This window comes from Heliangelus exortis, chromosome 8 (assembly GCF_036169615.1).
Source record: "Heliangelus exortis chromosome 8, bHelExo1.hap1, whole genome shotgun sequence".
NCBI classification, from domain to species: domain Eukaryota; kingdom Metazoa; phylum Chordata; class Aves; order Apodiformes; family Trochilidae; genus Heliangelus; species Heliangelus exortis.
The window spans coordinates 10,363,863-10,379,511 of NC_092429.1; the positions used below are offsets into that span (position 1 = coordinate 10,363,863).

The following is a 15,649-nucleotide window of genomic DNA, read 5'->3' on the forward strand; positions in this document are numbered from 1 at the left end:
TCCCTTTTCCTTCTGAATAGGAATTTGCTGCTTTCAGAGTTTATCTGGTAGTTGTTTTGAAGGGGGGATCATCTTGTTCAGTGTTTCTTAGGCAGATGGTGTTTCTAATGTTTCTATGGGTGGTCATGGGTGGCTGAAGTTGGTTTGGCTCCTCCACAACAGGCAATCCAGAGTGATGCTCCTGCATTTTGCCTGTGTTTTCCTCCCCTTCCAGCCCTTGGATGGAGTTTCATCTCTTTCTTCTAGGAACTTGGTGACTGCTGGTGGGGTGGTGTGGCTGTGGGGAAGGATATGCCCAACCTTTCGCTCTGCTTTGGCTGCATGGCACACACTGAATGTGGCACAGCTGTTTGTGGGGGAATGGTTAAGCCCTCTGTCCTCTGCAGCTAAGACTGCTTGGTATACACACCTGGGCACTTCAGCACTGCTAACACTTTATTTTATTTTATTCTCCAACCTTCCATCTTGGTGGCATGTGTTCCTAACGTGCCCTGGTCAGGGCTGTCTGCTCCTGGGAGTTGCTCTGCTGTGGCTGTGGGCTCTGTCTACCATAGAAATTGGGTGTTTCTTCTGGCTATTTATAGTATTTGTTGCTTTTTAATTTTTTATTTACCGACCCATCCTTTTGCCCTCCCTCTGCCTGCTGGAGTGGTGATGTCATCAGCTCAAATGTATGACCTCATGGTAAAACCCGCCTGCAGGTCATGGGGTTTGCAGTCAGGGTCCAAAAGCTGTGTTAGTTCCTCTGCAGCGGCTGCATTTTCCACATGCTAATTTTACTCACAGGAGTTGGAATTTTTTTATTTTATTTTTTATTATTTCTTATTTGTCTCTTCCAGATGTTTTCAGGCAGCTTTTTTTTTTTTTGTTGTTAAACTAATTCCATTCATGTTTTAAAAATTTATGAAAGCGCTAATAAAAATGTCAAAGTGGTAAAAATGTTAGCTTTTGCTCTGCTTTGATTAAATTTTGCAAACTGTTTTTGAATATTAAAAAGCAATATTTTTTTTATTCTCTCTCCCTCTCTGTTTCTCTCCAGAAGTGATTAGAGAGGTTTGTTGCATGGATATCACTCAGTGGGCTCATTTGCACTCCAGAACCTCAGTGCCATGCATCTCTATTAAATAACATAGACAAATTATTCTTTAAAGACACCAAACAAATTGTCACTTCTCCTCTTACATTAAGCTGGAGTGAGGCGAAGGGGTAGAGAAGGAGGGGGGTGAACACAAAGGATTTTATCGCTTTTATTCAGTGGGTGGCTTTTTTAATTTCATGTGTATTTTTTAATAATTGAGAAATCCATCGCAACTGGATTTGTTTAAACTTTTTATTAACAGGTCCATGTAAATTTTTGATTGCTGATTATTCAAATAATTGAACATTCTTCTGATGAAGGAACGTTTTTATTTCCCTATCAGCATAAATTGGCTACAAAGAGGAAAATTAAGCAGGGCTTGCTACTGTGCAGTATCCCGTAGGGATGGATTTTCCACGGGGGGGCTTCCAGCTCCTCTTCTTGCTCTGTTAGAGGAGAGCAGTGCTCCTCAACTTCTGGGAAGAACGTGTTTTCATACAGTAGCTCCTGTTGTCTGGCTGGTGGTGTCCTCCAAAAGGACAGCAAGGTGAAGCAGGTGAGGATGGTCTTGTGGAGGTCCCAGTCTCCCTGGGATGTCCTTACTAAACAAATGTGAGCTTGTTGCAAGTGCATCTCCACATTCCCTGGGTAGAGCTGACATGTGAGTGGTGCCAGATTGTCTTCCTTAGGCAGCCGTGTGTGCAATTGAGCAGAGACACCCTGCCACCTGTCCCAGCTGCAATGAGTGTCTGCACCATCCTCCTCCTCACTCATGGTGTTGGATGTGCTCTGTGCTCCAGCACCACTTGCCACCCCTCACTGTGCCGAGTTTTGTGTCAGACTTCTGTTTGGGACTGTCAGGCCTCTCTTTTTACAGCCAGCTTGTTATACAGGATCATTTCCATCCTTGTTGGTTGTTTGCTTTGAATGAACAGCTGCTTTTCTTTTTGCCCTCTTCAGGAGATCATCGAATTCCCTATCTTGAAGCTGAATGGCAGGACGATGGAGATTGAATCCACCTTTCACATGTATGTTCAGCCTGTGGTGCATCCCCAGCTTACGCCCTTCTGTACAGAGGTAAAGTGCAAAGGTTCCCTGGTGCTCCAAGAGTCTCCCTGGGAAGCAGGTTTCCATTGCACCAGGGGTTGGGGTTGCCTCTTCTCGGTACAGCTGCAAGGCAGAATGTCATGCCAGCCTTGAGTTAAGGACAAGGGGAATAATAATTTTTCGTCATTGCAGTATCATGTGAAGACCTAATTTTGGATTCATAAATGACTTGAGCTGTGATCTGCTAAGTTCAGTTGTATTTACAACTAAAGGACATCTGACTGGGTGACCAGAAAATAAAAGCACGCATGTTAGCTGGTGCTCAAAATCCCGTAGCCTCTCTGTAAGCTCTTCATGATTGTGCTGCATTGCTCTTTGGTGGAGAAGGTCCAAAGAGACCATAGTACAAGTTTTTAAAAAATGTTGTATGGCTGCATAGTTCAGAGGCTGTTAATGGCTATGCTTTGGGCCTGCCTGTTGGGATTTGATGAGACCTTTAGAATTGTAGAATAACCCATGCCTGCATATTTAAGATTTTCTTTTTGATGTTGTGCTTCTGGGGCACTTGAAATGATTGCTGGAGAATTGGCCTCTTGTTACTTGGTTGTTGTCATTGTGGAGAACAGCTGTTCCTGAGCTATGTCCACCTCTCCCCAGACACAGAGGAGAAGAGGAAGGTAGTAAATGTGATCTCTGATGGTTCAAAGGAAACCAGTGTGAGTGCGTGTGCCTGCATGTGTGTTGATTTGTGAGTTGTTTGGTTTGGGTTTTTTTATTCAATGCAATAAGTTAATTCTTTCTGCAAATGTGTTCTTCCTCCCTGCTGTAGCCATCAAAACAAAGTTTAAGTTCCTTTTGCTTTGAGCTTTTTTGCTTTTTATCCACTATTTTGATGTTGGCCAGCTCAAGAACTGAAGTACTGACTGTGGAAATCTGGGTATCCCTGTCCTGTCTCATCCAGGATCATTGAGACCATGGTGTGTTTTCCCCAACTTCTGTGTCTGCAGGTCTTTGAAGTGCTTGTCCTTCTTGGACAAGCTAACTTCATGAAAAAATTACTCCTCTGTGTTAGGTGGAGTCCCTCCAGGACCAGCCAGCCCCTACCATATTTCCACATTGTAAAAATAAATACTTTTTTTTTTTTTTTTTTATGTAACTAAAAACAAGCTGAAGGTATTTTATTTAAACTTAAAAAAAAAAAAAAAAAAAAAAAGACTGAGCATAGAAAACATTATTCCCAGGTGAGGGGCTTTCAGAAAGCTATAAATGTGTGAAAACAGCAGAGGGTTATAGTGGAAACAGTTTTGCAACCTTAATATTGGAAGGCTGGACAACTACTTTGGCTGTCCTTATCCCCATGAGACTTGCTGAACATATGCTTGTACAAGTGTGATAAATCTCACAGCTTGCACCTCATCTTCACTAAGACCAATGTCTTCTAGAGCAGAGCCCAAGATGTCTGTTTTGTATGTCAGCTGAATTCTAGAGAGAAATCATCTCATTCATCAACTCCCACCAAAATTCCTTCTTCTGGAAATTCCTCTGTTGTGTCCTTACCCCTGTGCTGCTAAAGATTCTAAAGATTTTGTATGGGAGAGAGTCTGCGGGACTGGCTTGGTGTGGCTGCCTGAGCTGAACAAAGCTTGGGTCTGGAGTCTTCTGCTGCCTGCTGCAGCCTGAGCACATTGAGGGGTTCTCTGGATGCTGAGCTTATGACCGAGACATTAAGCCCATCTAGTGCTCCTGTCTCCCAGCACTGGTTTCTCTGCCTTCTCTTGCTCTTGGGAGCCTGGAGCAGCTTTCTGTGGTTTGCAGGTTTGTTTCTCCTGTGTGGAGCCCTCAAGCAATCAAGACCATGTGTGTATGCAGGCTGTGTGTGCACAGGAGTCCCCAGGACAGGCTGAAGTGTCCCAGCTGCAGCATCATGCTTCAGATTCTGCTGCTGACCTTAGTCTGGTGGCTTGTGTCCAGAGCTGGATAAAAATGAACAGTGCTGAGGGCAGCAGGCAGAATGATTGCAGAACCCTCACTAGTGTGTATCGGTGACACAAAGTGGCCTAACTCACCAGGTTTGGCAAGTTCTGTTATTAACAGCCTGGATTAGGGAGCTGGTTTTAATCTCAGCCTGGAAGCCACTGGCTCCTGAGCAATTCCCCAGTATGCCTGTGCTGCTCACTGCACACTGTTTCCTCTGTCTCTCTGGCTTGGTGGTCCTCTTGCCTGTTGCAGGGACTGCTATGAGGTCTGGGGAGTGAGACTGTGCTGGAGCAGTAATGGTTTGTCCTTTGGCCCTGTATTTGGGGCTGACTTTGAAACCCTGCCTTAAGAGCCACAGGTGAGCTGGTTGTACTGAGCTGGTTGCTAAACAGTTGCAAAAATATGCTTTTGTATGTTTAGCTGCTTTTTTGCAGAGGCTGTAGTGGCTGCACAGAGACCTGTGGGGTCAATGGCTCCTGCTAGACCAGGTACAAGGGGCAGGGGACCTGAGACCTTGGGGACATGGCTGAGGTGTGCTGTGTGTCCAGCTCCTGCAGAGCTGCTGCCTGCACAGATACAGTGTTTGCCATTGACTTTCAGCTGGTTTATGTTTTCTGAAAAATATCCATTTTGCTAAATGCCAGTAAAGGGCTTTTTTTAGGCACCTCTACTTAGAAAGGGTGAGATTTATTGGCCTCTTTGTCTACAAAGAAAGACCAAGCCTGATTATCAGATTGTACACCAGAGACAAGTGCTTAGGTAATCAGCAAACTGTCTTGGAGTAGAAATACGATGGTTTTCCAGATAAACTCTGTAGGAAAAGCACTGATGCTGACATTATAGGGCAGCCTGCCTGCTGTATTGCTGCTTTCCCCTCCACTTGCTGCCTTTGCTGTGGAGAAATAATACTGCTTGGTATACACGGTGTGTGGGAGGATTACCAAGTTTTCTCAATATTACTACTTGGGTCTGGAGTACCTCTTGCATTCCTCTCTCTTCCTTCTTGTAGAAGACAGCACAGCACAACACATCACATCACAGGAAGGGTCTCTGCAAGGGTGAAGAGAGTCAGTCTCAAGACATGCCTTTGCTTAGCTTTTGGTTTGTCCCTTAGTTTTTCGTTTCTCCCCTGGTTCCTGGAGGTTTCTCCAACTCCCTACACTGATGACCAGAAGCACATCTTCCAGTGCTAGCTCACTGTAACGTTTATCTGGTCCCTTTTCTCTTGACTTGTTTTTGTAAAACAACAGGTCATGAGGCTCCATTATCATGAGGGTGTGCTGAACATAAAGACAGACAAGGTGGAAAGTGCTCACAAGTGTTAAAAGCTGTTGTTATGTATGTAAAGCTCATCATGCCTTTTTGGAAGATACAGGTGTGTTGTTTGATGCTCAAGAAAGTTCATGTCAGGAGCTTAAGTGAGAGATTCCCTTTACCCAGAAGGTGCTTGTACAGGCTTTTTCATGGCACTTGCTCTCTTTTTATGATTAATTTTTTATTGATTTTTTTATTCCTGAAGGAACGAACAATAAAAGTACAAAAAGATAAATGTCTTTAGCTTGTTTATGTTTCAAGTACCATGTGCTTGAGATCACCAGTGAAACTTTACAATTGTGCAGTTTTATGGTTTTATGCTTTATCAAAGCTGCAAGACCAGATAGTGCTGCAGACCAAATGCACTCTATTGGGTGTTACAGATGGATGTGAACTTATAATAGAAAGGGTGAAAGAGTAGAAATCTGCTCCCTTTTGAGCACTCTCTGGCCTGTACTGAGAGGTACCCTGGAGCAGGTATATCCATTTGTATTCTTGTGTGTGATTTCTGCAACGTGATTCTCGTGTGTGTGTGTGTGTGTGTGTGTGTTCTTATATGGATTAATTGGTACTTTGTGTGGCCTGGCAGGGAAGGAATCTTGGACAAGATCAGTCAGTGATTCTGGTGAGACCTCTGCGTCTGTCTTATCCTTCCTCCCTCTTGGTGGGAAGGATCTGGATGAGGCCATTTCACTCTGTCCTCCCATGACCATCCAGGATGCAGCACTGAAAAGATAGAGTCCTGAAGATGCCTGGAGCTGTAGAAGCCATTTACATCAGTCCTAGCTGTGATATCAAAAGGTTACCTGTCATCCCTATTACAGGAAAGACATGGACCTGTCAGAATAGGTCCAGGGGAGAGCCACAAACATATTCAGAGAGATGGAGCACCTCTCCTATAAGGAAAGGCTGGGAGTTGGAGTTAGTTCAGCCTGCAGAAGAGAAGGCTCTGGGGAGACCTTATTGCAGACTTTCAGTACTTAGGGAGACTTACAAGAAAGATAGGGACTGTTGTGACAGGACAAGGGATAATGGTTTTAAGCTAGAAGGGGATAGATTCAGATTGAACATAAGGAAGAAATTTTTTATGATGAGGGTGGTGAAACACTGGAACGTTGCTCAGAGGGGTAGAAGATGCCCCATCCCTGGAAATATTCAAGGTCAGGTTGGACAGAGCTTTGAGCAACCTGATCTAGTTGAAGATGTCCCTACTCACTGCAGGAACTTTAGGTATCTTCCAACCCAAATTCTTTGATGCTTTCCCAAAAGCTCATCTTTCAGTCACTTGCAGAGGTTTGATTTGAGTTGCCTTTGGAGAGATAGAGCCAGTGCCTTACACTTGGTGAGCTGTCCACCTTTGCCAGGGGAATGCAATGGAAAGAACTGTGGCAAGAGAAGCAAAAAAAAAAAAAAAAAAAAAGCCAGAGAGCATTAAAAACTCCTCTAAAGAGTCTTGCATTAATCTCTCCAATCTATTTGTGTCTCAGAGTATGCGAAGTCTGTAGGTAGCAGCTGTTACCCAATTAAAATACAGATTAATATAAAAACAGTTTCTGGAATATAAAAGAGTGTCTGTGTCCCTCTACTTCCTTAATATTCCACCTCATAATGGCTTGATGAACTTGAGAAACCTACCTAGAGGAACTCTATTCTTAAAATTAAAATACTTTCCCTAAAAGGTATATATTACCATTCCATGGAAGTAACTATGAGAAAATAATCTTTCCACTTACAGCTTATTCAGTGAGTCAGGTATTTGGTATTCATTAAATGTAATTACAGTTTAATTGGAGTTTAATCTCTTTTTTTTTTTTTTCCTTTTCCTCTGAGTTCAGTGCTGTAAGCCAAGCAGCCAGAGAAACAGAGGCAGAAACGATTTGAGCTTCTTTCAGTTGTCACACATTTAATAAAGCAGAGCCCTGTGGTTTGTGAGAGGGCTTATGTTTTATGAGTAGGTTGAGCTGGTCTGTGTGGAAGAGTTACTTCTGGCTGGTGGGGGGCTGTCAGCACCTCTTGACTAGACCCCATGGCTTCTGGAGACTTGGATGCATGTGCAGGCAGCAGGGTATGCTCCAAGGCTATGTTTGACCTTTATTTTATGAAAATGTGTGAGATGTGTAGCTTCAGGAAAGTGCCATATGAAGTGAAATCCTGTAGTGTGCACTTGTTTTAATAATGATTTTTTTAATTACTTGGGTGCATTGATGGCAAGCTACCGACCTCCAATATTCAATATGTTAAAAGACAATTTTGTCAGTTAGAAGGCAGACAGAAAAATTATCTGTTTTCCATGTGCCTCAAGCTATCCTGGGCAGATGCAGGTAGAGACCCATGAGACTGCATCTTCTTATGCATGTGTCTAACTTTAAACAGCCGAGCAGTCTGGCTGCAGTCAGCAGGGCTACCTGTTGGCAGGACCTGTTCTTAAGGAACCTCCTGAAAAACAGAGTAGACCAGGCCTGAGGAAGAAAGTGGTTTCGTTTGATTTCATTCAGTTGTTTTTAATACAATTTCAAAATGCAGAGGGGTGCTGGGATGGATGATGGGACAGCATGTGTGTGGGCAGACGAGGATGATGGGGTCCATTCTGAGTCTCACTTACAGTTATTTATTCTGCTCATCTAACACTGCACAATTTTTTTGTCCCTGCAATAGTAGGGATGAATGGTCAGGGACCCCAGTAGTTACCACTGCCTGTGTACATCAGGGCAACATCAAAACTGGTGAAATGTGTGTTGGGAAAGGGCAGTGTTTTGGGCATCATGCTGGTACGTGAAGCAGGGGGCACCACTGCTCTTGAAGCGGATCCTGCCCAACAGAGAGCTGTTTTCTGGTGTGGGTAGGAGCCCCCCTATATTTCTGTGCATGGGATGAAGCTGTGCCCTTGCCTGTGTCTAGGGAGCGGCCAGGGTCACTTTGCTGTGGCTGGCTCCTCCTCAGCAATGTCCATGTGGGTTACAAGAGCATGTTTTGGTTGCAGTGAGATGGACAGGAGAGGAGACCTCGCTAATGATCTTTTGAGTGCTATTCTGATGCCTGCTTTCTGTTTGTCTCTCATTTCAGCTGACTGGGATTATTCAAGGCATGGTGGATGGTCAGCCGAGCCTCCAGCAAGTGCTTGAGGTAAGCAGAGTAACCTTTAGTTCCTGAACTCTGACCTCTGGTCCTGTCTTTCCCTCTTCATCTCTTTCCCTGCACCCTCTCCTTGCTGAGAATCGAACCGCGTAATTTGACTATGATTACAGCTTCATTAGAATAACATTTGCTGTCACGTTGGTGACACACTGCTGAGAGTATTGAACCATTGATCTGTCATCTCCAGCTGTTCATGTCAAGGGTGCTGACAATATATCCAAGCTTCTGCCAGTAGATAGGAGAAGAGGTGATTCTTGCTTCAGCCAGTTTTAAAACACTAAGATATTGTTCAAGACCACTGCTTCAGGAATTCCTGCTTTTTTCTTTCCCCTCCCTCAGTGCTTTATTAAATTAAATTTTTCTACCTATTTAAATGCTCAATAATACATGTAGTATGGAAAGAAAATGCCTCTAGTATCTAATCTGGAGGATGCACGGATGCAGATACAGTTCTAATAATGCTATCTGCAAAATGTTGAATTCCTAAAGCATTTAGGGTTTAATTAGCTTGGAAGTATTTCTCCATCAATAGCTTTTGTTGGAAGTCAAATAGTGAAGGAAACCTCCTCAAGCAGAGCTTGCTTGGGCTTCAGGTTGGTGTTCGATGCATTGTCTCTGTCAGGATTTCCATTGCTGTGTTGCCTAATTATTCCTAATCAGAATAATTGCAACAATTGCTTATCTGAGGAAATCAAATTAAAGGTTTAAAGTCCTCCATGGAGACAGCACTTCACAGGCGCTCGCATCAAGGAGTTTAGAAGGTGTTACTACTGCTGCCCCTTGCTATGGGGAGCCTTATACAGAGCTGCCTGGAAAATCCTGGCAGTCTGAAGGAGGCAGAAGCAGCGCTGTCCTCTGCCCAAAAGGCTTCTGCAGTGAGATGAGACCAAAGGTGGTGCTTTGTGAAGGTGACATCTTGCATCCAGGCAAACCCTGAGCTCTCCTTGGTGCTCTCCAGACACCACATAGCAGCGGTGTGGGTCCAGCCTGTGTCTGCTGCCCCAGGAGGGGAGAGCCTTCTTTGCCTGGGTGGGTGAACACACATCGGTGCTGCAGTATTACAGAGAATGGTTCATTCTGTTTCCACAGGAGATTGTTGGAGTGGGGAAACAGTTCTGTAGATTTCTTTTATTTGGACTGAAAATGTTCACAAAGCAGCATGTTTCTAGATTAAAATGAGATTCGGGTTAGGCAGCTTCTGGGGCATGCAAGTTTATTCAGGAATGGAAGGTGTCAAGTGAGGGAAAAGCAGAGGGATTTCTCTTGCTGAAGCTCTGGAAATACTGCTAGTGAGGTTGCATAATTGCAGGTGATTTCCTGTCATCTGCCACCAGAAGATTTTGGGATGTCATTTGCTAGTTGTAGCTGGACTAAATGTCTGTGCAGGGGTTTTAGTTTAGGTGAGTTCCTCCTGGTTAATCCCCAAGGTGGATGTGCATCCTCCAGATTAACACAACCCATTTCTGAAGTGGATCCAGAACACTTGTCCCTATGGGAAGTTAATCAGGAGTAGTGGATTCACTTTCAATCCACAGTGTACCTTGAACAAGCACCTCCTTGGAACTGTAGGGAGGAAAGAGACCCAGCCTGGAGAGAAAGGGGACTTGTGGCTTTGCTTGTCACTGTTGCACAATGCCTGTGTGTGTCCAGTCCTTCTGTTTAGCCCCCTTTCCTATATCCTTTTGAAGCTGTATATATTGGAGCATATGAGGAGTGCTGTAGGTTTAGAGCTGCTGTCCCAAGATGTCTGTGTTTTCCCCTTACTGGAGACATGAGTTGCACTCACTATGAACCCATTTGGTACAGGGGGAGGAAAAGTGGAGGAGGAATGCCAGGTAGCAGTGCAGTTGTATTGTCCTGTTAATGCTGCACAACTTCCATCCTTCCACGAGCAGAGCTGCTGTGGTGTCTGATAAGATCATCTCTGCTCTGGTTGCTTGATGTCTCCTATCAGAAATCTTCAAAGGTCCAAACGTGCTGTTGTTGAGATGGCAAGCAAAGAAAGAAGAGAGAGGGGGAGAGGGTGGATAAGATCACAATTTTCTTCTCTCTTGATTGCAAGCAGCTTATCTGAGTTTAACTGTTGTGGCTCGGCCTGTGTCTGCAAAACTCATCCCCTTTTCTTGCCTTCCTTTTCAGAGGGTTGACGAGTGGATGGCGAAGGAAGGCCTCTTAGATCCCAGCGTCAAGTCGATTTTTGTGACCTGTGGAGACTGGGATTTGAAAGTGATGTGAGTATGGAAGGGGAGGGAGTTTTTTGTGGGCTTAATTGCTTTGTGCTTGCCTGTAGTGCATATGTCTTTGTCCTTGCAAGCCTACAAGAGTCTCTAGTCTTTGTTTCTTAGGCAAATAATTGTTTCCAATGCATAATTAGGAGCGTAGGGTTGTTTAAGACGACAGGTGGGTGCTTGGCATAGTGCAAGGTGCTAGGATATTCCTTATAGTGAGTGAATCTTTTTAGAACCCCTAGAAAGGTTTGAACCGGAGCTTTAAACTGGGTAAACTGTTTTCTCTTTTATCCAATATACTTTCCAAAAGGATGGCTATATATTTCTGAGTATACATACATGTAACTCTGTTTCTTTGCATCCAAATGAAGCAATGGTCCTAGCCTGACTTTCACATGCAATGCTTTCTCTCTGTCATCTTGGCACATTAGGTGTGAATCACAGAGTAGAATTTGGAAAGACAGTGCAGACCAAGTCTGGCATGCTTCATCAGTGTTCTTATTGCTAAGGTCATCTTCGTCAGCTGGATGTCTGTATCTGGAGAGTACTAGGTAGGGACTCACACTGGGATCTGCAAGTGTCAGTATATGTGTGCTTTGTTATAAAAATAAATAGACTACCAGTATAAAACTGTTAGTTGAAAAAAGTGGTGTTAAATGTCTTAAGAATTAGATGAGTTTAATCAGTAAGGTGTTTGCAGATCGGCGTCATATTGTGCTGAATTCACTTGGATTCTTATAATCTCTCTTCAGCTTTTCATTTCCTCAGAGTGCTGGATAAAGACTCCTGTTGTTATCACACTGGTAAACCGTGGGCTTGACACATCCAATGCTAAACTGACATCCACAACTCGTTAGTAGTGTTACTTGGTTTTCACTGTGATGTTGGTTTCCCCAAGTCAGAAGCCTAAATAAACTGCACACAGCTTGGGAGCAATCAGCACCAGTTCTTCCCTGCAGAGTGGTCTTTGTAGAGTGGCAGTTCCTTGTCTCTTCTTGGTGTGATTAGTGAGACAAGATAGGAGAACTGAAGCAGCAGCACAAGCCCTAGTGGAGATTAGAAATTTGCCATGCTCCAGACAGGAGTGTGGTATGTGAGCTTCTGAGACAAAATCTGGGTCTGTGCTGGGGCCGTGCCCAGAGCTGGTATATATTCCTAATTCCGATAACCTGTGTTATCAGTTTAAATTAAGAATGGGGCTTATTTTTCTCTATTTATCATGTTTAAATTTCTATTACGGACTAAGCACGAAGACAACTGCATGGATGTGCTAAACTTCTGCTTTTTATCTGTTCTCTTTTCTCAGTTTTTTACCTATGTATTACTGTTCTAAGAGTCCAGTTTACTGCTTTCAATGATGGTTGTGGGGAGCAGACTTAACTTTGTTGAAAGCCCATCTTACCACTTTCACAGTGGTAAGATAACCCAGATAACATCCTAATTTGGTGTCTGTATGGAGTGGACAACCTTCTGAATGTTCTTTTTCTGCTTCAGAGCTCTACAGTGGGCAAATAGGGTTAAAGATGGGTCCCATTTCTGGTGAGCCATAGGGATTGTGGAGTGAGCTGTCTGAACAGGCCATGCAGTTCGGGAGCAGAGATACTCAGTTCTCCATCTGCAATGGTCTCTCGCATGGATTGTGCCTCGCTAGTCAGCTGGAAAAGAAGACTCCACTCTTGGCCATGAGGTTGCAGCGAGTGGTTCATTTCTCCCTTTTCCTTTTAAAAAATTTTTTTAAACCATTAACTCCAGCATTCAATCCTGAAGCATCTTCAGGGCAAAGCAGAAAATACATTTCATGTTTCCAACCACATGGGTAGCAGGAGTCTGGCTGCAGCTGCTCAGTGAGTAGCACATCACGCCGCTCCGTCGCCGATTGGGTGCCGCAGCGTGTAGCGTCACATCTGATTAGCTTGGTGCCAGTGAATGAGGCTTGAGTGAGGACTCCCTGCCAGCTCTGACTTGTCTCATTTCCCATTACTTTTATCCGTCACCACAAATGCCGAGTCTCCCTCCTGAACTAATTAAGTTTGCGTGTGTTTAGACACATTGCCAAATAGGGTTTAGCAAAGCAGAACCGAGCATCTCTTTTTCAAGAGGGAAGGCAGAGAGCTGAAACAAGGCCACTCAGACAGGGAGATAGAGCTTCAGAGATGTGGGACATCTAGGAGATATCCCAGGGAATCACCCCATGCTTCCTTATGAGCCTTGTGGTGTAGCCGGTGCCCTTTGCTACTGTGTTGAGACCATGTGCTGGGCACTGGAGGCACTGGGGCCGGGGGATGGGAGGCAGTGCTGTTTGGCCACATTTGTAGGAATGTGTTGGTAGAAGCATTGTGTGGTAGAATTCCCCCGGAGGAATTCAGGACACTGAGGTGAGTGCAGCACTTCCTGGCTTAGGGAATGGCAACTTAGGGCAGGTCCATTAACAACTCCTTTTCTCAGCTTCCATAGTAATGACAGATGATTCCATAGCATGTGGTTTGGAGTTCCTATCCTCCATTGTCCTTAGCTCAGCTGTTGATGGGAAACCATGCAGCCCTTTTCTTGGCTTCTCCAGTGGTGATTTAAGCCTTTAGTTTGATTTTTTTTTTTTTTTTTTTTTTTTTTTTGTTTCTTTTTTTTTGTTTGTGTGTGCTCTTAAAGAGCTGAGGCATGGTATCATCTGGGTGGGCCTGGCTACTGTGAGTGCTCCCAGAAGGTGCCACTGGTAGATGCCAGGGCACTGGGAGACACAGTGGGGTGAGCAAGCTGGGTGCATTGTGGGAGTTGCTGGAACAAAGAGGAGGAATCTACAAGCATGTCAGCAGTGGATGTGAGGACAAGGAGGGAAATAGCCCCGTCAAAGGCAGGAGCTGCAGTATGTTTAGCACTTCTACCTTTGCTGATGGTGTCTAGCAGAATCTGACTGCAGAATTCAAGATGGAAACTCAGCTGCTAAAGGACCTGTGAGGCTTCTGCTGGGCTCAGGGATCTTCAGGGACTGAGCCACTGTGTGCCTACAGACTCAGTTCCTCTTGAATGTTGGAGCTTTCTTGGAAGATCACAGAGCTGTCTGGCTTCCTTCTGACAACAGGAAGCATTAGTCAAAAGGAGCTGGGTACCCAGAAGAAGGCACCAAACATCTAGGAAGGGCTTATGGAGGTTCAACATGAGTCAAGGTCCACAGCCGTGCCACCAGAGGCTTTGTCATGGGTGTGGTGCACCTTCAGAAAGAGACTCCATGTTGGAGGGATTCGGTTGCTGATGGAGAGAGCCCATTGCGTGGGAGGGCTCAGAAACGGAGCACTGATCCTCTACTGGCTGTACTTGAATCAACCAGCTTTCAGCACTTGGTGTGTGTGAACCAAGCTGGAATCAGGGAGACAGCAGCTCTCCTGCCACCCCTCCCCTTCCCTCTTGTTAAGTTGCAATTTCTTTAATGAGGAAAACCTCTTGAGTAGGAACATCACCTTTCTGAAGGCTTGTCCTGACAAGGCAGTTCAAACCGACAGAGTTGCCTATCAACTTCAGCAAATATGAGTCACTCATTACAGAGACTCTTCTCCCCCCCACCCCCCAGCAGCACCCCTCGTTCCCAGACAAGGGAATGAATCACACTCCTGCTCTTGAATACATCATGACAAGTTGTGGTTCTAATGAGAGTGGGCCATTCATTCTGGGTGGAAAGTTCCCTGTGTCGACACAGAAATGTTATTAATTAAAGAGAGCTACCTGAAGCAAAAGATGAAAGGAGCACCAGACCTGCCAAGCTAAAATATGAGTGGGGATACAGCCTCGTTAGGCACACGGTCCTCGGGCCTCTGAGTGCTCAGCAGGAGGATTCCTTTAGCCTGTTGCAAGGAGCTATCCTCCAAGTTTAACAGCTCCAGGGATGGATTTGGATACCTGGTGTAGTCTGCTTTAGTGCTTGGACCTCATCCTGCACCTGGGATAGAACTGCCACTAGTCATTAGGCAAATTGCATTGATGTGGTGGTGGTTGGCACAGGTAATGTGCCTCTGAAGGGCTGGGGGAGCAGCTGACTGCAGGAGATGGTTTCAGTGGAAAAGAGGGTACTCAGTGTCTGCCAGGGTTGAGCCCTTGTAATGTAAGCTCTTTAGTGTGGTTTATCTCCTCTGAAATGTCAAATTGCCTCCTTCCATGTATGGAACCTGTTTGCCTGCTCTTAAGCACAGTATGGATTGATCTTGGCAAGTGAAGAAGCATTTTTACTGTGTGTTCATAGCTATAGAGCTGAGATAAGGTGAGGTTAAGTGATATGCCTATGGTTGTGCAGGCAGGCAGGCAGAGGCAGAGACAGGAGCTGAAGCCACACGTGCTGAATCTCAGACTTGCACCTTAACCTTAAGTGCATCAGTTAGTCCTTCTCCTTCCATTTTGGATCTACAAATTTGTTGAATTTAGGTAGAGAGGTGTGTAGGCTTTGATCTGTGTACCTCTGATATGAAGATGCTTGTACTGCACTTACTGTGGCTCATCAAAACATGCTAATTTATGTCTTTAGAGAAAACCACTGCTCAGAAGTTTTTTATTTTCTTAAACAAGTGTTAAAATGCAAGTACTCTCTAATATAGTGATAAAACACAGTGAAGTGTGTTGAAATGTTTATAGCCCTTGGTGCTCTTCCTAGGTTGCATTTTAGTAAATTCTGAGCAGTAAATTACACCATTGCTTAATTTTATCTTACTGGTTTAATTCTTTCTTTACAAGTTACAAAGACTGGGAGGATGATTGCCTTCTCAGACCAGCTCTAAGTGTGGGAGTGGTGTAGTCTTTGCAATGGGTCTATCTGCCTTCTGTCCTAGAGGATTGGTTTAAGATCGGCCTTAGGTCATGAATGAAGAAGGATTGATGCTGTTCTTTATCA

General features: G+C 44.6%; 1 protein-coding gene across 5 annotated transcripts in view; it reads left to right on the plus strand.

Annotated features, from left to right (window-relative positions):
* The window catches only part of ERI3 (ERI1 exoribonuclease family member 3), a 131,814-nt gene that overhangs the window by 21,899 nt on the left and 94,266 nt on the right, over window positions 1–15,649 (plus strand). For all 5 annotated transcript variants that reach the window (XR_011727066.1, XM_071750394.1, XM_071750396.1 and 2 more), the window contains exons 3-5: window positions 2,039–2,155; window positions 8,480–8,539; window positions 10,691–10,782. Coding sequence is in view for 4 of the 5 variants with exons in the window: in XM_071750394.1 (XP_071606495.1) it covers window positions 2,039–2,155; window positions 8,480–8,539; window positions 10,691–10,782 (269 nt within the window). In the remaining variant the exon portion in view is untranslated. The remainder of the gene's footprint in view (window positions 1–2,038; window positions 2,156–8,479; window positions 8,540–10,690; window positions 10,783–15,649) is intronic.